At 40.9% G+C, this 23,426-nt stretch overlaps 1 protein-coding gene across 1 annotated transcript in view; it reads left to right on the top strand.

Moving 5' to 3' along the window:
• Positions 1-7,748, top strand: part of LOC127568168 (procollagen galactosyltransferase 2-like) — a 143,670-nt gene extending 135,922 nt beyond the window's left edge. Inside the window, 3 exon segments of the mRNA XM_052011598.1 lie at positions 704-831; positions 1,800-2,006; positions 4,574-7,748. Coding sequence (XP_051867558.1) covers positions 704-831; positions 1,800-2,006; positions 4,574-4,847 — 609 coding nt within the window. The 3' untranslated portion in view covers positions 4,848-7,748.
• Positions 7,749-23,426: the final 15,678 nt, after the last annotated feature.

The following is a 23,426-nucleotide window of genomic DNA, read 5'->3' as shown; positions in this document are numbered from 1 at the left end:
TTGTATGTTTACAAATGTCTCTGATCTTCACCAACATTCAAGCTGTTCAAAATTAAACATACCATTGCAATTATCATCAAATTTTTTAATATTTTATGAATACAATCAGAATACTTAAAAATTTAAATTTAGTCAATTTAGTAAAAAAAAAGTAAATTCCCTGAAACTTCTTTGTGAAGACAAAGCTCTCCATTAAAGTGAATAGTGACTGAGCCTAGACAGGTCTAACGGGAACTTCCTGCTCTGTTGTTGGACTCCATGTTGAATCCAATATCAGAGCATGATCAGAGTGGTTCCAATGGTCTGCTGGAGAGAGATCCAGACATCTACTACACTTTGAGTGAAGGACTCCTTCCTGATGACGTCCTGAGCAAACCAGCTATAAATTAAACCTTATGGCTTGTTGTTCTTAACTGTCCCACAGAGGAATCAGTTTATTCTATACCCACCCTCTCAGCTTTCATTACTTTCTTAATCACCAAACCCAACCCTGCGGTTTTCCCCTCCCTCTCCCCCCAACCCAGTCCAGTTCAGGATTACTGTACAATGGGTGTTTCATGGTCAGCATGGACTCTTTGAACTGAAGGTCTTCTTTCCACGCTGAATGACTCTGAAACTCTATGATTCCTTAATCTTCTACACTCAAAGCAATAGAAATCTCTCTGTGCTATAAAGTTTTATATGGTTGGTCTCCTTGTTGCAGGTCATTGACCGAGGGCTGAAGAAAGCTCTTGTCTTAGAAGATGACAATAGATTTAAGCCACACTTTCGAAGAAAGATAACAAAGCTGATGGAAGATATTGAGGATAACCAGCTGGACTGGGATCTCATGTGAGTTGTATAAAAAAACAGATTCAAAAGGCTTAAGATTGAATAATTCAGGACTGGTCTGTTTCACCATGATTTACTAAATTAGATTTCCACAGAACAAGCAATAATCCACTGCATGAAGGCAATATTTGATTAGAGCTGTTCCCACCTGCAAAGTCCTCTTGATAAACATTTGGGAGTCAAGCAACAACCTAACAATCACATTCACAGACTCATACCTTACACACAAATTGCAGGACACCTCCACCACAATCGCTGGGGATATCCTATCCCACTCTGTGTGTGTGTGTGTGTGTGTGTGTGTGTGTGTGTGTGTGTGTGTGTGTGTGTGTGTGTGTGTGTGTGTGTGTGTGTGTGTGTCTGTCTGTCTGTCTGTCTGTCTGTCTGTGTGTATGCATGTGTGTGCATGTATATGTCTGTACACTTCTGTGTGTCCCGGTCCTCTGGGTTTCATTGACTTACTGGGGATCAAAGTTACCTGTTAAAACAACAAATGTGTTAGTTTATATGTTAAATTTTAAACAGACAAATGCTGCTTGTTAAACAGTTTTTGCTCTTTTCAATTTCAGGCTGCATGCACCATTACATAAAACTAGACAGCATAGGCTTAGGGTAAGAGGTTTAGAAGGAATCTGTGGAAGAACCTTTACACCCATAGTGTGGTTGGAATCTGGAACACACTGCCTGAGTAGGTGCTAGAGGCAGATGCTCTCACAACATTAAGAAGGATCCAGGCAACACGCAGAAGGGTACGGACCAATTGCCAGTAAATGGGATTAGTAGAGATGGGTATTTGATGGTCAGCATGGACATAGCAGACCTTATGAATCCATGGTTCCTTTAGAGATTTGCATCTGGCTACATTATACAGGGCACATCTTCAGTTGATGCAGGATATATTTAACTTGCACAGATCTGCTCCTTGCACATAAATTCACTCACATTTTCCCTTCTTGCTTTAACTTCAGCTACATTGGCCGGAAAAGAATGCAAGTGCAACACCCTGAGAAGTCAGTGCCCGGCATTATGAACCTTGTGGAAGCAGATTATTCCTACTGGACATTGGCTTACATTATATCCCAGCAAGGAGCCAAAAAACTTCTGGCAGCTGAACCATTTGGGAAGATGTTGCCTGTGGATGAGTTTCTGCCCATCATGTACGATAAACATCCAGTGTAAGTAACTGACAGATATCTGGGTGGTGACTTGGAAGGGAAAGCAGGTTTCAGTACTAACAGGAGCAGCAGAGGACATTCTAACCTGACATAATGCTGAGAAAAATGGCATTAGAGATGCAAGTGTTTCACAATTTCTTCAGTGGAGATACTTCCTCTGAGGTGCAGAGCTGATGGAACACACAATAGCAGTAGGGCACTGAAATCCCATCAATGGGCCTCCAACTTTTATTCGGCCCATTGTCATTCATCCTTAGTAGACCAATTGTTAACCCATGTAGATTTACCTGCTGACAGCCAGATAGCTTGATAGAGTGTTTTTCCATTTACAAGCCAAGTTGAGTTTATTGTCAAATGTATAAATACATGTATGCACAGGTGCAATGAAAAGCTACCTTGCAGCAGCATCATAGGCACATATCATTAGAGACATATCATTCACAAGAATAAAATAAATTAAACGTAAATTGTCCAAAATTACACAAGAAAGAACACAATTAGAACAACAAAAAACAAAGTCCATTGTAGTGTAAAGTGGTCAAAATGGTCACAGTGTTAGAGAAACAAAGGACAACAAATACTGGAATATCTAGGTGAAAAACACGATGATGCTGGAGGAACTCAGCAGGCCAGGCAGCATCCGTGGAGAAAAGCGGGCGGTCAACGTTTTGGGTCGGGACCCTTCTTCAGGACTGAAGATAGGAAAAAGGGAAGCCCAATATATAGGAGGGAAAAGCAGAGCAGTGATAGGTGGACAAAAGAGGGGAGGTGGTGATAGGTAGATGCAGGTAAGAGATAGTGATAGGCAGATGCGGGGGTGGAGGGGAGAGCAGATCCACCGGGGGATGAGTCAAAAGTAAGGAGGAAAAAGAGGTAGAAAAAAAGAGAGATAGGCTTGGAAAGGGAAGAAAAGAAGAGGCATTTTTTTTGGGGGGGGCGCTGGGGTGGGGGGTGTTGAGAGGATTACTTAAAGTGGGAGAATTCAATGTTCATGCCATTAGGCTGCAAGGTTCCAAGATGGAAAATGAGGTGCTGTTCCTCCAGTTTGTGCTTGGACTTCTCCTGGCAGTGGAGGAGGCCAAAGACTGACATATCTGTGATGGAGTGGGAGGGAGAGTTGAAGTGACTGGCAATGGGGAGATGCAGATCATGGTCTGTGTTTGATCTCGTCAAGTGAAAGTTCAATTGATGGATTTTTGGAATGGTAACAGAGAAGTTTTGCAAGAATGATATTGGAACAATGAGGTCATACCTATCAGGAAAGGATGAACATATTTTTTAGAAATTCATATCATGCTATTTTAATATTGCTTCATTTTATCTTTGTTATAGTTATAGTTGTTCACACCATGTTCCATTTATAAAGCAACAAAGTAAAATAGGTTTGAAGAACACAGAGAATCTAAAGTAAAGCAAGAATAACATTTTTAGAGGGATGTGGTGGTATTTTAGGCCCCAAGCCCCTTTTGAATTAATATTTTTGAAATTCTCCTCCTTATAGAAGGAGGTTATTGCATGTCAACAGAAAGCTGCCACAGTCATTAAATTACATTAAATAGTCAGAATAATTCAGATGTACTGTTGGTTGAGATGTGGACAAAAGAAATGACCATGTTGTTCTGAGACTGATTGGAGCACATTATCTAAAAGAACACTTCAGTGCCATGCTGAGGGAGTGCTGCACTACATGAGACATTATGTCCCAGAACAGATGTTAAACAAGACTCCCTTTGAGTTTTCAGGCAAGTGCAAAAGATCTCATGATATGATTCAAGGAAAGACAAGTCTACTTGCCAATGCCTTTCCTTCAATGACACCGTAATAAAAAAACAAATAAACTGCTCATTATTATGTTGCTCTCTTTTGCATTGTGTCCTGGAATCATAGAGAGAAACAGCATAGAAACAGATCCTTCCATTCCAACCATCAATGACCTATTTACATTAATCCCATAATCAACTCTCCCCAGGTTCTACCACTCACATTAGGGACAATTTATAGTGGCGGATTAATATACCAGCCCACACATCTTTGGGATGTGGGAGGAAAATGGAGCAGCTGTTGGAAACCTTGGTGGTCACAGGAAGAATGTGCAAACTCCATGCAGAAAGCACTGGGACTCAGCATTGAACCCAGGTCTCTGGCACTGTGAGACCGTGGCTTTGACTAGCTGTGCCACTCTGCTACTTCCACGTTTCTTACATCAGAACAGTGTCCAGACTTTAAAAATATTTCATTGGCCATAAAGAATTTTAGATTGTCGGATGGGGGGTGGTCATATAAATGCAGGTACTTATCACTTTCAGACAGACAGAAAAATTTGTCCTATATCCAACCTGTGATCCATTTGACTTCACCACACTTTTTCTTTGTATACTTTCGTATGACATTTATCCCACTAAATTAATATCCTGAGCAGCAAATCAGAACAGAGTTTAAAGAGTCTTCTAGTGACACTGATGAGGCTTTGATCCTTGTGTAGTAGATTTATGCCAGTCAGCATTGGAAAATGCAGTATGCCGAGTATAATTCTGGTAATTGTACTCCTTATATTTTTTTTGAAACAGAGAAGATTATAAAATGTTCTACGAACCTCGCGATTTGAAAGCCTTTTCAGTGGAGCCACTGCTGATTTACCCGACGCACTACACTGGAGAACCAGGTTATGTCAGTGACACTGAAACCTCCGTGATCTGGGACAATGATGAGATCGCCACAGACTGGAACCGCAAATTGTCCAGGAAAACAAAAGAGCAGGGGGAGATTGGTACTGAAGCTCAGAACACTGAGGCACTGCAGCCCCAAACCCCCATCGGCACAGCATCTCGAGATGAATTCTGATGCGCCTCTGCACTGGCCGGTTCTGATCCGTGATCAGAGCCAACATCTCTCTCTCACGCTGTTGTAGTTTGAGTAAAGTGCCTTCTGGAAGGCAACTAAAAAAAAAATCTAATGTGACATAGAATTGACTGGAAGCTGTTGTACCACTCTTTGTTGGGCAATTTACATTCCCTTCAAGCAGTGATACAGCAGCAGCTGATTTTGTTGGCTAATTATTAATTAATGTTGAATTTGCTGATTATTTTGAAGGTGATTTCTTTATTCCCCATTTTCTCCGTCTTTGCATTGGCTTTCACCTGTTACATAATACCCACTACCTTTAGTAAAGGGCTCTTGGGTGTGGAATCTTTGCAGTGTTATCCAAGGGGTAGCACGTGCTTCCACCATTGTGCAACATCACATTGATATCTGCCCATGGAGGATATTAACTTATAGTTGCACTCTGGTGTAGGAAATGAGCAGTGCTCATGACAGAATGGCTAATTATTCAACTATTGCAAAACTAATAAGGGCTAAATTTTCAAACTGCTGTTATTTCAAAGGGCATTTTTGGTCCCTCAAGTCAATACTCAGAATAATTCTGCTGGTACGGATTTCCTATAAATGCTACTGTTTATCCAGATTTGTTACTTTAAATAATGATATTTTGTGTGTGTGTTTGTGTGTGTTCCTATTTATTTTTCTCCTCTTTGGTGGAAATACTTGCTTGCAATCTTGCTCTTTTGCATGGACATTAGCTGTCCAGAAGTGTAACCTCACCCTCACTTTATTTCTTCTGAAAACAACATAAACTGTTCAGTTTCACTGTAGGCCCAATTGATATTGAGAGTCAAGGTTCCCTCCTTCATGAGTATCCTTTGAAAATCAAAATAATTCTATTTAGAGAAAGCAAATCAAGGAATTTGCAGATGCCGGAAGTCTGAAATAAAAACAAAAAAATTCTGGAAACCCTGAGCATCTGTGAAAAGAGAAATAAACGTAACGTTTTATATCAAAGACCTGAAACACTGAGAACGTAAGGAAATAGGAGCAGGAGTTGCCTATTTGACCTCTCAAGCCTCCCCTGCCATTCAGTATAATTATGGCTGATCTACACCAGGTCTCATCTCCTCTTCTGTGCCACTTTCCCACCATCCTCAATTCCCCAATCTTTCAAAAATGTATCTACTTCCTCTTTAAGTCCCCCCAGCAACCTAGCTTCTACAACCATCCAGGGTAAAGAATTCCAGAGATTCACCACCCACTGCAAGAAGTTCCTACCTGCCTCAGTTTTAACTTACCGCTCACAATATTGAAACCATGTCCCCTCATTCGAAATTCTCCCAATATGGCTCCTCCCCGCGTTACGAACGCCTGACTTATGGAGCGTTCAGGAGACCATCGGGATGGATGGGAATTTGATTTGCTGGCTGATGCAGGGCCGAGTGTCTATGTGATTTAACTTGCTCACATTCAGTGCTGTCCATAGAGATGATCAGGGACCATAGGATCTGGCTGTTGGAAGGAATTTGTGAAAGGAAAAGAAGATTTTCATTTTATGACTTTTACAACCCTTTCAAGATAATTTAGTTCTTTGGAAGCTGAACTTCTGTTCTAAGTCAATCTAGTTACAGCAAACTCTCACAATCAGAAGTTGATAATGACCTGATATTCTGCTTTTAGCAATGTTGGTAGAGAGATCAATATTGGGCAGGACGTCAGGGATAACTGGCTGCATTTCTTTGAAATAGTGCCAAGAGATCTTTTATGTGCACCAGGGAGGACAGACATCTGGATGGATAGTACAGCACACCCACAGTACTGCACTGGATATCAGTCCAGATTTTTGTGCATGAAAGTTGATCATTTCTTGTGATCACTGATACTTTTTATCTTATATAATATTATCCATTTCATTCACAAATTTTTGAAATCTTGTGACGGTATAAGATTCCTACAATGTGAACAAAATGGCTGATTAATGCTGTTTGGATGTAAGTTCAAGCTTAATGGAAGATATATGGAGAGAAACACAAGATCTGCAATGGCTCCCTGCCTCTAATGCCTTCAACATAAAGTCAAATTAACTTTCAAATTTTTCTCTAGCCTTATCCTACATCTGAAACCTCCTTCCCTTCCATCTGTTTGCTTTAAACATTCTTGTTATTGGTAGAGTTACCGCATGTGCTATCCTGGTAGACTTTGCCTTCTTTTGTTGAAAACTGATAAATTCTTGTTCTTAACCAGGCTTTTGTCATGGTCCCAATATGGCACCATGCTTTTCATCTATGTGGCATTTTATTCATCCTTATGTGTTGAAAGATCCATATAAATGGAAATTTTTGATGACATGTTTAATTGATCCTATTTAGAGTCTGTCCAGTCACCCCTCATAGAGTCATACAGCAGGAAAGCAGGCCCTTCGGCCCCCCAAGTCCATGCTGACCATCAAGCACTCATTTACACTAATCCAATTTTATTTTCCCCACATTCCCATCAACTCTCCCCAGATTTGCCACTTAATTCAATCACTTACACTAGGGGCAAATTACAATGACCAGTTAACCTACAATCTCACACTTGTTTGGGATATGGGAGGAAACCCGTGTTGTCACAGGATGCAGGCAGCACTGGAGATCAGGATCGAAACCAGGTCACTAGAGCTGTGAGGCAGCAGCTCCACTAGCTGCACCCCTCCGCCATCTCGTAGACAACTTGAACCAAGAAATAATACCAAAGTCGCAATCCTCCTGAAACCTACAGTAAGCAATGCTTCTCATGAACTTTCCAAGTGTGACGTTCCTTTCTGAATAGTGCCCTGCCTCTGAGGTTTTTACTTTGATAACACAGACTGTTTCTATGCTTCTGTCATTTCCATTGGATGCTGAGGCAATAGTTTTGAATTTCAAGGGTAGTACAAGACTGTAATTGGTAAATGTAATAAATTTTGATCAGTGTGCACTCTTAATATATTTTATGTTTGCATCAGGTTTACACCAAAGTAGCTTCATTTTTGATGCAGAACGTTTGCCATGTGGCTAGCAAACCTTCCTCTGTTGGAGTCACACCATGTCTAATGAGAACCATTGAAAGTAATGGTCTAGCAACAGTGTAAATAGAGCAAATTGACACAGCAGTCATTGCATGTCACGGCATCAGTGTTAGACTGGCCATTCAGAACTCCAAATACATGCATTCAGGTTATGTTCCGTACAAAGGGTATGCTTTCTTATTGATTTGACTTCATTTCTGAGGTGTGTTATACCTGACACCATGCATGTGTGATGACTCTGTGAAGTTAAGCCCACTGTGTGTGATATTTTAAGTAGATCAATAATTAATATACTTTGATATCACTGGTTGGATAGAAAGTATAATAGCAGGGAGTTGTCCATCCACATTTTGTGTTGTTCCTCAACCAGATGGAAAGCAAATTCCCTCTTTCTGGACCATTGCCTCTGCAACTCCACACAGCCACCAAAATGTGTGCAAGAGAGGGCTGAGGTAACTTGCTGTTTGTCCTTTGGCTTTCATGTGAAATAGCACCCCTTCACAGCCTGGCTGAAATCAGGGCCCCGGAAATGGATTTTTAATGTGTATTAAAATTATGAAGATTTACAAGGATGTTGCGGGACTAGAGGGCTTGAATTATAAGGAGAGGCTGGATAAGCCGAGACTTTTTTCCCTGGAACATAGGTGGCTGAGGGGAAAGCTTAGAAGTTTATAAAATCATGAGGGGCATAGATAAGGTGAATAACCAAAGTCCTTCCTGCAGGGTAGGGGAGTCCAAATCTTGAGGGTACAGGTTTAAGGTGAGAGGGGAAAGATTTATAAGGGACCCGAGGGGCAACTTTTTCACACACAGGGTGGTGAGTGTATAGAATGAGTTGCCAGAGGAAATGGTAGAGGCAGGTACAATTACAACGTTTAAAAGACATTTGGACAGATACACGGACAGTAAAGGTTTAGAGGGATATGGGCCAAATGCAGGCAAATGGGACTAGCTCAGTTAGGCAACTTGGTCAGCAAGGACGAATTGGGCCGAAGGTCCTGTTTCAGTGCCGAATAGCTCTGTGACTCTATGGCTCCAATACTATTCACAGTTTTGTGTTTCCTTGCTTACGGACTTTTCCCAATGTGATCATGATGCAGGGGGTCCAGAGACACTTCTGCAACAACAACTTGCATTTTGGTAACACCTTTAATGAAGCAATATGTCTCTGAGGCACGTCATCTGAAAATACGAAGAAAATATCTTCTTCAGGAGTGGGAAAGTAAAAGAAAGCATTAGTACAAATAAACTAAAAATAATTTATACAATGATTCTAATGCATAATTGAATTATAGAAGAACAAACAAATATAGGTATTGCTAGCTTGTTCATATGATCTTTTGCCGTTCGTTTTTGGGATTTGGGCATCACTGGCAAAGCCAGCATTTATTGCCTAACCTTACTTGCCCTTGAGAAGGTGGTAGTGAGCTGCCTTCTTAAACGACTGCAGTCCTTCTAGTGAAGGTACTCCCGCAATGTGTGTTGGGGAGGGAGTTCCAGGATTTGGAACCAATGACGATGAAAGATCAGTGATATATTTCCACAGCAGGATAGTGTAAGATTTTGAGGTGAGCTTCCCACATTCCTGTTACCCTTGTCCTACTTGTTGGTAGAGGTTGTGGGTTGGAAGGTGTTATCAGTGTAGCCTGGGTGAGTAACTGTGGTGCACTTTGTACTTGACACACACTGCAGACATTACACTGGTGGTGGAGGGTATGAATGCTCAAGGTGGCTGACAGGGTGCCAATCAGTGGGTCGCTTTGTCTCAGATTGTGTTGAACTTCTTGAGAGTTGATGAGGCTGAACTCATTCAGGTGATTGTAGAATAGTCTGACAGTTTCCTGAATTATGCCTCAAAGGACAAAAAAACAGAACGCTGGAAGAACTCAGCAGGTCTCAACCCAAAAAGATAAGAAAAATCACTACACAAAAGATGTATTTCACTGTGTTTTGATGTACATGTGACTAATAAAGATCTTATCTAAGATATCTTTATTAGTCACATGTACATCGAAACACACAGTGAAATGCATCTTTTTTGCATAGTGTTCTAAGGGCAGCCCACAAGTGTCGCCATGCTTCCAGCGCCAACATAGCATGCCCACAACTTCCTAACCCATACGTCTTTGGAATGTGGGATGAAACCGGAGCACCTGGAGGAAACCCACGCAGAAACAGGGAGAATGTACAAACTCCTTACAGACAGTGGCCAGAATTGAACCCGGGTCGCTGGCGCTGTAAAGCGTTACACCAACCGCTACACTACCGTGCCTGAAGTTGACTTACACACCCCTACAGACGCTGCTTGACCTGCATAGTTCTTCCAGCGTTCTGTTTTTTTTTATTCTGGATTCCAGCATCTGCAGTCTCTTTTGATGTTGGAAAAGCCCTGTGGTCTCAGGAAATTAGCCTATAATGATAGTTTGCTTAATTCAGGCAAATAGGAACATTATATAGAACATCAAATGAGGATCGGCAGAACCAAGAAGGATTCTAAGATACTAAATAATTAGATTAACTGTTATTGTGATGGACATTATAATTTTTTTTTCTACCTCCTTTTACTTGTTTTTGCTGCAAAACTCAGTAATATTGGGATTACACGATTAAATTTGTTATCAAGCACATGTAGAGATGAATTATCATTGGTAGAATTTTTAGTTCAAGGAATGATTGCTTATCAAATATTTGCATTAATTTAGCCTCCTCATACATTTGAGCTGTATCATCTTTTAAGTCTCTACCTATGGAGAAACCGTCAGTTTAACCAAATAGTTCAAATCATTCATTGAAATGGGTGAATTATGTAAATTAATCATAATTCAAGATACTGCCTATTTTTAAAATGGCAAATAAATTTTTAAAAAGAGAATATTTGAAAAATTGCATGCAGCAAAGTGCAGTTTAAATATACATGGTACAAGTCTGATAAAAACTTAGGTGTAAAACTTGGCTTAGTTACCCCATCTTTTCCAGGGTTCAAGATAATCTGAAAAGGAATTCTTAGGTTCCTGCATGTGAGCATGCACACTGCAATAACTATCCCATGATACTACTGACTGTATGGCGACTCATTTCTGTGGCAGGCACATATTGAACAGTAGATATGTGAGCAATGACTACTTGCTCACATCAGTTGTATTCAGTGCAGTACCTTTGAGAGTTCAAGAGTTTTCTGTGCCTCTCAATTCAAATTCAGTGAAAATGTTGATTCTAATTGAAACTTATTGCAAGGTTCACGAGTTTCCTAATTTTCCTTTTGGATCTTTTATGTGCATGTGGCGGAGGCAACTGCTGAAGAAACATGCCCCACACTACTCATGAGAGCTAACTCAACATTAATTAAAGGGAACTTACAAGAGCAGGCACCTGCCCATGGATATCAACACTAATAAGTCACTCGATGTAGTCTCCTTTTGTAAAAAACTTACCCAGTGCAACTGCTCTCACTAGGGCCGTCTATCTCCACCTTTGCTCAATTGGCTTGTGATCCCACAGACCTCTAACAGTCTGTTGCCCAAACCTATCCATCAATAAGCCAACTCTCTCCAGCGCCACCTCCTACCGATCCATTGACCGTCAGTAATCAATCCATAAACCTTCTACTACTCATCGCCAACCAGTCTCCGGCAGCTGATCCCACCCACCTTTATGAATCCTCAACACTCTGTGGCTATTAATTCCCCAGCTGCTGACCCATTCCCCAACCTCCACTGACTATCAATTTCCTCAGCCACAAAACTCCCCCAGTCACTCCTACGTCTTGTCTCGGCTGCAGGCAATATCCACCATCCATCCTCCGACCCCTTCTCTATCCCCAGTGGCTGATGTCCTCCATCCCTGTCCATTGACTCGTAGCCACTGACCCCCCCCCCCTTCCATCCCCTAACCCCTCTGACTTTTGGGTCTCCCCGGTGTCTGAGTCACTCCTCTGTCCCTGTCTATCATCGCCCTGCCAATGACCTCTCCTATTTATGTCCTTATCTGTTGCCCCCATCACCCAATTCCTCTCCCTTTTGTCTATCCTTAGCCACAGATCCTGACACGCTTTATCGATCTTCACCCATCTCCCAACTCCTGGCCATCAATCCATCTGGATCATCTCCTCTGCTTTTGATCGTCCACCACACCCACCCACTCTCCATCACTGTCCCTTCCACTCCTCCTGCCATTCAGATGAACCAATGCTGGGATCCATGAAGGAAAGACCTTTAATTGTATATGTCCTGTGCAGTAAGGCATGATGCTTTGAGCCTGGCAGGTTGGAGAACCAGGCAGCAGGATGTCCTGAAACAAACCATTAGCTGGCCATTAACACGATTTGATTTCTCAACCTCTGTATCTCCACTATGGATGTTGGTAATAATATTGTTACCAATCGGATGGAGAATGGCCCTAACTAGTTATCACCACATTAAATTACAATTTTATTTTATTCTCTTTAGTTCTATTTGTGTTTGGTTTGGATTGAATATTGAGATTGGTGTAGTTCTTTCAGTAATCAATGGGTTAACAATGTTATTCATGGAATATTCATTGATCATTAGAGGTAGAAATTAAAATAGAATAATAAATTGGTAGAAATAAGTATAGCTTAATTGAACTAATTAATGGAGTCAGTTGCCATTTGGAACAATTAGAAAACTGACTGGAACAGTTAATTAATACACAAATCTTATGGCGAGATTATCCTCAGTGCAATTTTTTTTGTTCCTTTACTACTGTAGTTCTCCATATTTAGAGGCTTCATCACTATCAAACCGACGAGGCATGTATCATCACTGTTAAGCTAGTTGATACTAAAAATTAATTTAAAATGATATATTTATATAAAATGGAGTACATATTAATAGATTCTACCTAGGCCTCCATCTACAGGATACATCATCATGGTAAATTTCAGATGCTGAGAAAACTATAATATATACATAGAGGGAGTATATTTATATTCATAATGCACAGGTATTTCAAATAAGTGATTAATGATGTCATTATTTCACATTTCAATAACTGAGTAACTTTTATGTTAAATCTAAGGATGTTGGACTCTAATTAGATAGTATAACAAAGAACACCAAATAACTGGGACTAGTCAATGCTTTTAAGAAAATAACATTTCATTCGTAATACCATCAAAAAGTCATAATTTAGGAAACCTGCTTATTGAAATAAATTGGTATACTTACCAGGAATGGGTGGGACATTCGATCCCTTGGGCCTTTTCCAGTCAGGTTATTGCTAATCTGTAAATCTTTTTACCTCCACTTAATCTGCATCGTACCGTACCTGAAAAATTCTGAGAGATCAGAGTCTTGCACATTTTACTTGCCCCATTATCCACGGCCCTTTGAAGGAAGAATTCAAGGTTTCAGTGTACATACAGTAAATATGCATCCTGGTTTCTCTGGTGAATGGGCTGTCACTGACTTCAACAGAGTGCCTTTGTTCTGGATTCCACCATCAGAGGAATTTGTTTCTCTGTTTTTGCCCCCCAAATGCTTCTCTCTTATTACTTGTGATGCCCATTTATGATTATTACAGTGTACAATATGGTAGGTGGCCAGTATGGCCAGATGAAACCTTCCAAGTGAAGAATATACTTTCTTGCCTTTCCTAAAACATAATTCTATCGGACAGAATGTGGCATTGCTAATTGAGCTGAGACATCATATTAAAGCCACTTAGCACAAATGACAAGCAACAGGGCATTTCCTTCAACAATAACTGGAAATAGTTTACAAAGACACTCAGGAAGAGAAATTCGTTTCTATTTACTTTGAATTGCAACAGTCTACTGATTCTGGAAACTTCTGTATATACATAACACAGATCTAAAGTTTCAGTCAATTACTTAGTGCCTTAATTCAAAAGAGAAAGACGTATTGATAAAGAATCCTTCACTATGTCAGGAGATCCTTACGAACATAAGGCAGGAGCAGTTCTAATGTCACAAACACAACAGCCAATTTTCACACAGCAAGTTCACTCAACAACAACATCATAATATCCAGTCAATCTGTTTTTGTCATGTTGGTTGAGTGTTAATTATTGGCCAGAAGACTGGGGGAATTCTCCCATTCTTGTTCAAAGTAGTGCTGTGAACTATCATAATGTTATTCATGTGGGCATGAACACTGCTGGTGACATAGAAAAAAGCAGGTGCATTTCTTTTTCTGGCAAAAAAGATCTTCTTCAGCTTTGGTTACATAGGACTTCACCTGATGGTGCTGTTGGAGACGTATACTAATACTGCCACTAGGCCCACTGTTGCTGGCAACCCTGTTGGCTTCAAGTGGCAACTGCGATGATTTACTACTTTCCATTGTCACTTTATAGTTAATTTTGCTGATAATCCCATCCACTGAGGGTTCATTGCTCCACTGAGGGTTCATTGCTCCACTGCACTCCTGCACGTTTCTACCAGCTTAAGATCATATTGCAATTATATTTATCTACAACAACAACTTCCTCATATATAGCACCCTCTTAAAAAAATGTCAGACAAGATTTGGCAGTGGACCACATAAAGAGATGTTAGGCCGGGTGACCATAGCTCGGCTAAAGGGGTGAGTTTTAAGGAGCAATTGAAAGGAGAAAAGTGATGTGGAGAAATTTAAATAAGAAGTTTCAGAACTGAGTGACTGGAGAGTTCAGGTCAGTGGTAAAGCAATGAAAATCAGGAAGTATGAGGGGTAAGACCTGGAGAGGCCCAATGGCCAATTAACAGCAGAAACAGGAAGAGCTCATATTCAAATAGATCAGTGCACTATACTTATTAGATTACTGGATTAATTATTAGATATAAGTTCAGTCAAATTACCATTAATATAACGCCCAACTTCAATTAAATGTTATTCTGCACCCATTGATCACTGATAATCAAAATCAGATTTGTTATCACTAACATATGACGTGAGATTTGTTGCTCTGCAGCAGCAGTACAGTGCAAAGACAAAAAATCCATAAATCACAAAAATAAATAAATAGTGCAAAAAAAGCAAAAAAAGAAAAAGGTAGTGTCCATGGGTTCATGGATCATTCATAAATCTGATGGCGAGGGGGAAGAAACTGTTTCTGAATCATTGCGGTTGGGTCTTCAGGCTCCTGTACCTCCTCCCTGATGGTAGTAACGTGAAGAGGGCATGTCCCGGATGGTGAGGGTTCTTAGTGATGGATGCCACCTTCTTGAGGCACTGCCTCTTGAAGATGTCCTTGATGGTGGGGAGGGTTGTGCCCGTGATGGAGCTGACCGAGTCTACAACCCTCTGTAGCCCCTTTTGATCCTGTGTTTGGAGGCTCCATACCAGGATGTGATGCAACCAGTCAGGATGCTCTCCACCGGACATCCATAGAAATTTGTAAGAGCCTTTGGTGACATACCAAATCTTACATTTCTAATGAAGTAGAGTCACTGGCATGCTTTCTTCATGATTGCGTTAATGTGTTGGGCCCAGGATAGATCCTCTGAGATGTTGATGCCCAGAAACTTGAAGCTGCTCACCCTTTCCACCGCTGATCCCTCAATGAGGACTGGTGTGTGTTCTCCCGATTTCCCCTTCCAAAAGTCCACAATCAGTTCCTTGGTCTTGCTGACGCTGAGTGCGAGGTCGTTGTTGCAACACCACTCAACCAGCTGATCTATCTCATTCCTATATGTCTCCTCGTTGCCATCTGAGATTCTGCCAACAACAGTGATGTCATCGGCGAATTTATAGATGGTGTTTGAGCTGTGCCTAGCCACACAGTCATGAGTGTAGAGAGAGTAGAGCAGTGGGCTAAGCAAGCATCCTTGAGGCGTGCCTGTGTTGATAGTCAACAAGGAGGAGATGTTATTGCCAATCCGCACTGACTGTGGTCTCCCTTTAAGGAAGTGGAGTTGCAGAAGGAGGTACAGAGGCCCAGGTTTTGAGGCTTGGTTATTGGTACTGAGGGATTGATGGTGTTGAACGCTGAGCTGCAATCGATAAACAGTATTGCCTGACATACGTCTTGTGGTTGGCTAGGTGCTCCAAAGCCAAGTGGAGAACCAGTGAGATTGCATTTGCTGTAGACCTGTTGTGGCTGTGGGTGAATTGCAGCAGGTCCAGGTCCTTGCTCAGGCAGGAGTTAATACTAGCCATGACCAACCTCTCAAAGCACTTCATTACGGTAGATGTGAGTGCTACCGGGCTATAGTCGTTGAGGCAGCTCACCCTGCTCTTCTTGGGCACTGGAATGATTGCTGTCCTTTTGAAGCAGGTGGGAACCTCTCACTGCTTCAGTGAGAGGTTGAAGATGTCCTTGAACACTCCAGCCAGTTGGTTGGCACAGGTTTTCAGTACCCTGCCAGGTACACCGACAGGGCCTGGGGCCTTGTGAGGGTTCACCCTCTTGAAGGATGTTCTGACGTCAGCCTCCACGACAGAGATCACAGGGTCATCGGATGCTGTGGGAACCCACACAGGTGTAGTGTTATTCTCCCTTTCAAAGCATGCATAAAAAGCATTGAGCTCATCAGGGAGTGAAGCATCACTGCCATTTATGCTGTTAGGTTTCGCCTTATAGGGCAGTAATGGCATGCAAACCCTACCACAGCTGTCGTGCATCCGATTGTGATCCAATTGTCAGGAGTGATTGTGGGATGAGGAAGAATGAGATGCGAGCAGAAGGATTATTAATGAAGATACCATCGTCTTCAATTGAGTTGATCTGCCCCTGGCCACAGTAGCTGCTACGTTAATGTTTGGGACCATCTCCTCCATTCAGATTAAGCCACGTAGACAAGCTTTCCCTTTCTATCTTGCTCCCACTGCCTTAGGTTGTGCACCATTTCATTTAGTCATATAGCACAGAAACGGGCCCCCCGGCCAACCACATGCATGTTGACCTTTTTGCAAAGAAGACGGAAGTGTGCCCACGAAAGTGTGCCCATGGTGTGAATTGATTCTCATGACAGTGTAAATGTGGGTGCAAGGTTTGTGTCAGTGGTACGTGTGTGAGGCGAAGCATGGGAGTGTTGAGTATGAGTCTTGATTGACGGAAATTGCAGTAGGGGAGTGGTGGGGGAGTGTGGTGAATTATGCTGTACTTGAGTCTAGTGGTGCAGTTAGTACAATGTGGCATTTGGAAAAGCATTGACCTTGACTATCCCTTTTAGATCTTTTGATTTCTTGGGATCCTGCATCCAAATTTTTGGGTCTTGATTGCTGGTGATCACCACAACCAGTGAGACAATTGTCTTTTGAGAATCCCAGGCACAGGACATCATTCCTACTTCATTTTTTCCCTCACTAAGCACCCTGAAATGTTGGAGCCCACACTCTCCCTCACTGTTTCCCAAGTCTGCTTCACTCCCTGCACTGCTGGCAGCTCTTGTCCCTGCTGTAGTGCATGTCCCCTTTAAGAAATATGGACCAACTTCACTGCAAGATGACTTTAACATTAGCTCCCTGCTGATCCCTTCAGCCAATGAAGTGTGCCATTAGAGCTGACTGGAAGCTGCCAAGATGTGAGCAGGTAACAACAACAACTTGAATTTATATAGCACTTACATCACATTAAGATGCACTTAGGTCCTTCAGAAGGATGTCATCAAACACAATTTGACACTGAGCCACAAAAACATTTGGGCAAATTAGCAAAATCTTGATTAAGTGGTAGGTTTTGGAAAGGGTGATAAAGGAGGAAAATAAGGCGGAGAGCTTCAGAAAGTGAATTACGGAGGTGTGAGCCTCGACGAGTGAAGGCAGAACTCTCAGTCGAGGAGTGAGGAAGTCATGGAAGGCTCTGTACCTGGAAGGAATATCAGAAATAGGGAGAGGCGAGACCAAGGGGAACACTGAGAACAAGAGTGGGAATTGTAATGCTGAGACTTTGTCAGCTCAACAAGAAATTGAGCTGATGTTGATCTAACAACTGATTCCCATTTTCTGTGTGTCAGTGAGGGTGATGAGTGAATTGGATTTGGTGAGATTTACAGTACGGACAGCAGGATTTGAATGATTTCACATTTACAGAGGAATAGACAAGGGGTTGCTGGTCAGAAACAGGTTGTAATATTCGAGTATACATATAACTAAAGCATGGTTCAGAGTCAGAACAACAGATGAGCTGAAACAGGAGCTGAGTGGACATTTCCTCTGGCTGGGAGTCAAGAACCAGGGATCAACAATGTCAAAATAGAGTTTGACCCCTCAGGACTGAAATGAGAAGAAACTGCTTCACCCAAAAGGTAATCAATCTTAGAAATTCTCTACCCATGAGGGCTGTGGGAGCTCAGTTGTCAAGAACAGTCAAGGCAACAATCAATACATTAAATTCCTGAAAAGCCAAGGTGTTCTGGATGTGGAGAGGATTTTCCTCTTAATGGAACATTTAGGATTACTGCCCTTGTTTAAAGCATAAGGGGTTGCCCAACTAAAACAGAGATGAAGCAAAACAAATTCTCTCAGAGATTCACAAATCTTTGGAATTCACTTCCTCAAAGACAGAAGCAGATCTTTGAATATTTTTAAGACGGGGGGAGGGAGATTTTAGATAAGCAAGGAGTGAAAAGTACCATGGGTTGAAAGGAATGCAGGCTTGAGGGTACCAACAGATCAGCAGCCACGACCTTATTGAATGGCCAAACAAGCTCAAGGGGTTGAGTGACCTACTCCCATTCCCAATTTATAGGTTTATGTATATGTTCATATGAATCGAGAGGTATGGGGTTAGTGCAGGAAACTGGCACTGAGGTAGAGGATTACCCATAATCCTGTTGAATGATGGAGTGGGGGATAGAGGGTTGCAAATGTCCTGGTCCAACTTCTGTTTCTTATGTTCTTATATTGTAAGAGAAGTGAAAGTGGTCATTCCCAGTGATAGCATGGAGTGTCACAAAATGTCTTCGCCTCAATCAGAGGAAGGGGTGGTTTCCCATGAGCAATCCCAAGCCCATTTAAATGAACTTAGGTTTAACTCTTCCTGTTTTTTTCATACTCTTAAATAGTTTACCACTGTGGTGCTAAGAAACTTAAGACATCTTTATTAGTCACATGTACATCGAAACACACAGTGAAATGCACCTTCTGCGTAGAGTGTTCTGGGGGCAGCTCACAAGTGTCGCCATGTTTCCGGCACCGCCATAGCATGCCCACAACTTCCTAACCCGTACATTTTTGGAATGTGGGAGGAAACCGGAGCACCCAGAGGAAACCCACACAGACATGGGGAGAACGTACAAACTCCTTACACACAGTGGCTGGAATTGAACCTGGGTCACTGGCGCTGTAATAGCATTACGCTAACTGCTACACTACTGAAATAATGTTTTGACTTGAGGAGCCAGGTGGCTTACCCCTTCTCCTATTTTCTCTTGTGCTCCTTCTTAAAAACAATGATTTCCAAGAGTGAAAATCTGCTAAAAAATCCCAACATTTATTTTTAATGTACCTGGATTCCAAATAATGTTTCAGCAGAAACATCAGAAGCCAGTGGGATGCTAAGACATTTCCTGTAGCTAAAAGCATCCAGAATACTTTAGAACATTTAGGATGTGGGTAAACTCACATCAATGTAAATCTATGAAGCTACATGAAAAAAAAACAAGTACTGGAAGTTCTCATATTTCAGAACAAATCCATTTGGCCCATCGAGTCTACTACTCACCCAGACATTAGGGTCAGTTTATAATAGCCAATTAACTTACTAACCTGCGTGTTTTTAGGATGTGGGAGGATACCAGAGTACCCGGAGGAAATCTACACAGTTAAAGGGAAAACATGCAAATTCCACACAGACAGCAGTGGGGTTCAAAATTGAAGCAGCAGTCTTATCTGCTGCACCAAGTTGATGGGAGGGTAATGGTGACTTTGTATGATTGTACCAAATGTGTGAAAGTACATTTTATAAGCCTCAAGATTTTTATAGAAGGTGTTATTAGTGAGATGAATGTGACCTGCCAACTTGCTCTTGCTCATTCTACATCATCTGATGTATGGGGATGCGTGTGGAGGAAGGGAAGGGTACAAATCACTTACTGCTTATGGGTAAACAATGCAGTAACTCTGCTGAATAGTGTGTCATTCCTTTTTGAGGTGGAACAACTGCTTTAAAAGAATACTTGGTGAATTGATCTGCAAGAAACAGACCAGGAACAGTCCACTTTGATGGTTTCTGAAATATACTGTATTCACTACTGGGGTTTATAGAACATTCAATATGTTTCACAAATTGAAAATTGGTAACTTAATCATATTTCCCTGTGAGGAATTAAGAAATTTCAACATAAAGTGAATGTATAAAATTACACACTAACAGTAAATGTCAAATACTTTAAAGCAACTTGGTGCAGAACAATGAAAACTTAATATTGCCACGGCAACAGATGACAGTGCATGCGTACCAAGTGAGTGGGCAGCAGACTCTCTCACATTCTTTCTGGGTTTTTTTCTGCATGAAAGATAAAGAATGTTAGTTTTACTATTTCAGTCAGTAATTGGTCACCCATCAATTTAAGGAGATAACGATAATACAGGAGAAATGTTCCAAAACACCGAGCTTCCTGGCAGCTCTGTTTTAATTGCTGTTTTAGAATTTCACTATTTTCGGTGAATTTTATTTTTAGATTTAGCTTGTGAATGTTCTTTGCCTTTTTATCTTATGGACAAGGTGTTTGCTAGCTATCATTCCCATTTTGTGGTTTGCTTAGGCCTACAATGAGAAAATTCATGAGTTTCTTGTAAAGCAGTAAATTGACTAATGAATGATCCCATGTTCTTCATCTTGCTGTTGTTTAATTTCTAATCAGAATCAGATTTATTATCACTGACTTATATGACATAAAATTTGTTCTTTTATGGCAGCAGTACAGTGCAAAGACAGAAAATTACTATAAATTACAAAAATAAATAAATAGTGCAAACAAAAGGAATAACGAGGTAGTGATCATGGGTTCACTGACCATTCAGAAATCTGATGGCGGGGGGTAAGAAGCTGTTTCTGAATCGTTTTGTGAGAGTCTTCAGGCTCCTGTACCTCGTCCCTGATGATAGTAACAAGAAGAGAGCATGTCCTGAATGGTGAGGGTCCTGAATGATGAATGCAGTCTTCTTGAGGCCTTCTTGAGAAACAGCCTGGAGATAATTTTAAATTATTTTAGATTAAGATATACATACAAAGATTTACCTGTGGAAAATATGTTCTTCACTTGTTATGTTCTTGTTAATTTGCTGCTTTTATCTGTTAGTGTTTCTAATTGTTTCTGTATTTCTCCAGGTGAAATAATAGTAATGCATTGGGTTGGAACTTGCTGACCCAGTCTCCCTGAAAAGAATCATTACCCTCAGTCTGTCCATGTTCACACTTACCTCGTCTGTGTGCAGGGGGCTAAAGTCAGAGGCTCCATTGTGTCAACCTCCAGCAGTTGTGCAGTGAGGAGCATCTGCCCCAAAATAACCCTGGCAGCTTTTGACAGCTGGCTAAGTGGGAGATGGGGTTTTACCAGCTCTAAAAGCAGTCAGTGAATTTTAGTAGGTTTGAAGTGTCTCTGGTAATCAGGTCAGTTTAATAATTAAATTATCAGTTTAATTATTAAAATTGAGATAAACAATTCAAAAATATTAAACAATTTTAACTATTTTAAAAAAGGAAGTTAACAACATCATATAAAAGCACATAAATAATGAATGTAAGATAAAATAATTTTAAAAAGACTTATCGTCCCCTTTGCCTCCGACATGTTTGCTGATCCCTGTTGGAATTATTGGAGTCTTAGATCCTATGCCAAGTCTGCAAAGTGCTGGGGAATCCCAGTGAGACTGGGTTCTGAGCTCCACGAGCAGCAGACAGACAAATTTGGCCTTCCCAAGTCTTGGAGTTCTGTGTTTAATAATGCATAAACAAAATTCTAGAGGTAGAAATGTTGTTGAAATGGTGAAGCAGGTTCTAGAGACTTGAAAGGCCATCTTCTGCCTCTATTTCTTACCTTTGAACTCACTAATTTTTAAGTAGCTAAATGCTGGTGTTTACCATTACCACCAGCCAGCAAGATCTGGCCCATTTTGTCTAAAAGAAGAAAGAGTGCTTTAACTTTACTATTTGACATGATTTAAACAGGTGTTAGGAATATTGTTTAAGGAATATTGCTTCCATTTTAATGTTGTTTAAGGAATATTGCCTCCTATGTTTTTCATTCTTGATGTTTCCTTTCAGTGAGAAAATAGAATGCTCAGAATTTTCCACAATGCATTTTCAGTATAATTTATTTCTCTGTATTATCCTTGTGCTACTCTAGATTTCTCAAAAGGCGCATGCACACAGACACACACCCATGCATGCACACAGACAGACAGACAGACAGACACACACACACACACACACACACACAGAATACATCTGGAGTGTCAATAGAGCTTTAGCAATTAGTAACTGAGGAAAAGGAAATATTGGGTACTCTGCAAGTCAATGTAGGTTCCCTCAGTTCTCAGACATCAGACACATACTGGCTTGTTTCTAATACAGGGCAATCATTCATATTGGTCTGCTTTAGTCAATTCTTTGCTGCTGTCTGTAACTTCCTGAAATAATTAACTTTATTCAGAATAGATTAGTTTCACTGTGTTCTTGAAAATGAGAAGACATTTTTCCTGACTGATACATTTTCTAAATGTAACCTTCCCAATCAATATTCCAAGTTATATAGGCCTTTCTCCCAAAGTTTTTTTTACTGTAGAACTCCTTAATTCTTTCAAAGGTGCTTCAAAAGTCTAGTTTTTGATGATTGTTTTTGTTCCTGTTTCCTCGATACTTTTACCAGCCATGTAATGTACTTTGAGATATGAATTTTAATGCAAACTATTGTTTTGCCACGATAATTAGTTATGTTCAACATGTTTAGTTATTACTGTGGTATGTTTCCCTCCCACAGCTGAAAAGCAATGCTGATCCCTTGATAAAGCTCATAATATTATAAGTACACCACATCATCTACTCACAGCTAAAGCTCTACAGACAATATACAGTGTGCAATAAAAAAAAGAAAATGTTTGAGCAGATTAATTAGCATCTGAAAGAGAGTTGTAATTTAATATTTCAGATGTGCCTCTTGACTACAGTCACAGCCAAACCCTCTCTTTCAGATATTGACTCGATGACAGCTCATTTCCATCATTCCCTGTTTATAGCCCAGATTTGGAGGAGGCGTTTAGTCACTGAATATATTCAAGGCTGAACTATAGAGGAATCAAGGCTTATGGGGATCAGACAGGAACATGAAGGCCAACATCAGATGAGCCAGGATTTTATTGAATGTTGGAGCAGGATCCAGGGACTGTATGCTTCTCTGGCTCCTATTTATAATGCTCTTGTGTAGGTTGGGGAATGATTCATCTTAACCTGAAGTATGAAAAACACAACAGGTGAGTCAGTAATAAATTTTACACCCACCCAGTCCCCACCTCCCCAGTCTTGGTCCCAGTCAGTGTAGAGGAGGCTGCTGTTTCTGCATTTGCGTAACAGATGCAGACCAATTTCATCGACTCCCCCACATCCGAGAAGGTCGTCCTTACTTTTTCTCCAACTTTGTTAAG

This window comes from Pristis pectinata, chromosome 3 (genome assembly GCF_009764475.1).
Source record: "Pristis pectinata isolate sPriPec2 chromosome 3, sPriPec2.1.pri, whole genome shotgun sequence".
In the NCBI taxonomy this organism is placed as follows: Eukaryota; Metazoa; Chordata; class Chondrichthyes; order Rhinopristiformes; family Pristidae; genus Pristis; species Pristis pectinata.
Note: the sequence above shows the minus strand (reverse complement) of the source record. Positions and strands in the feature narration are given on the sequence as shown.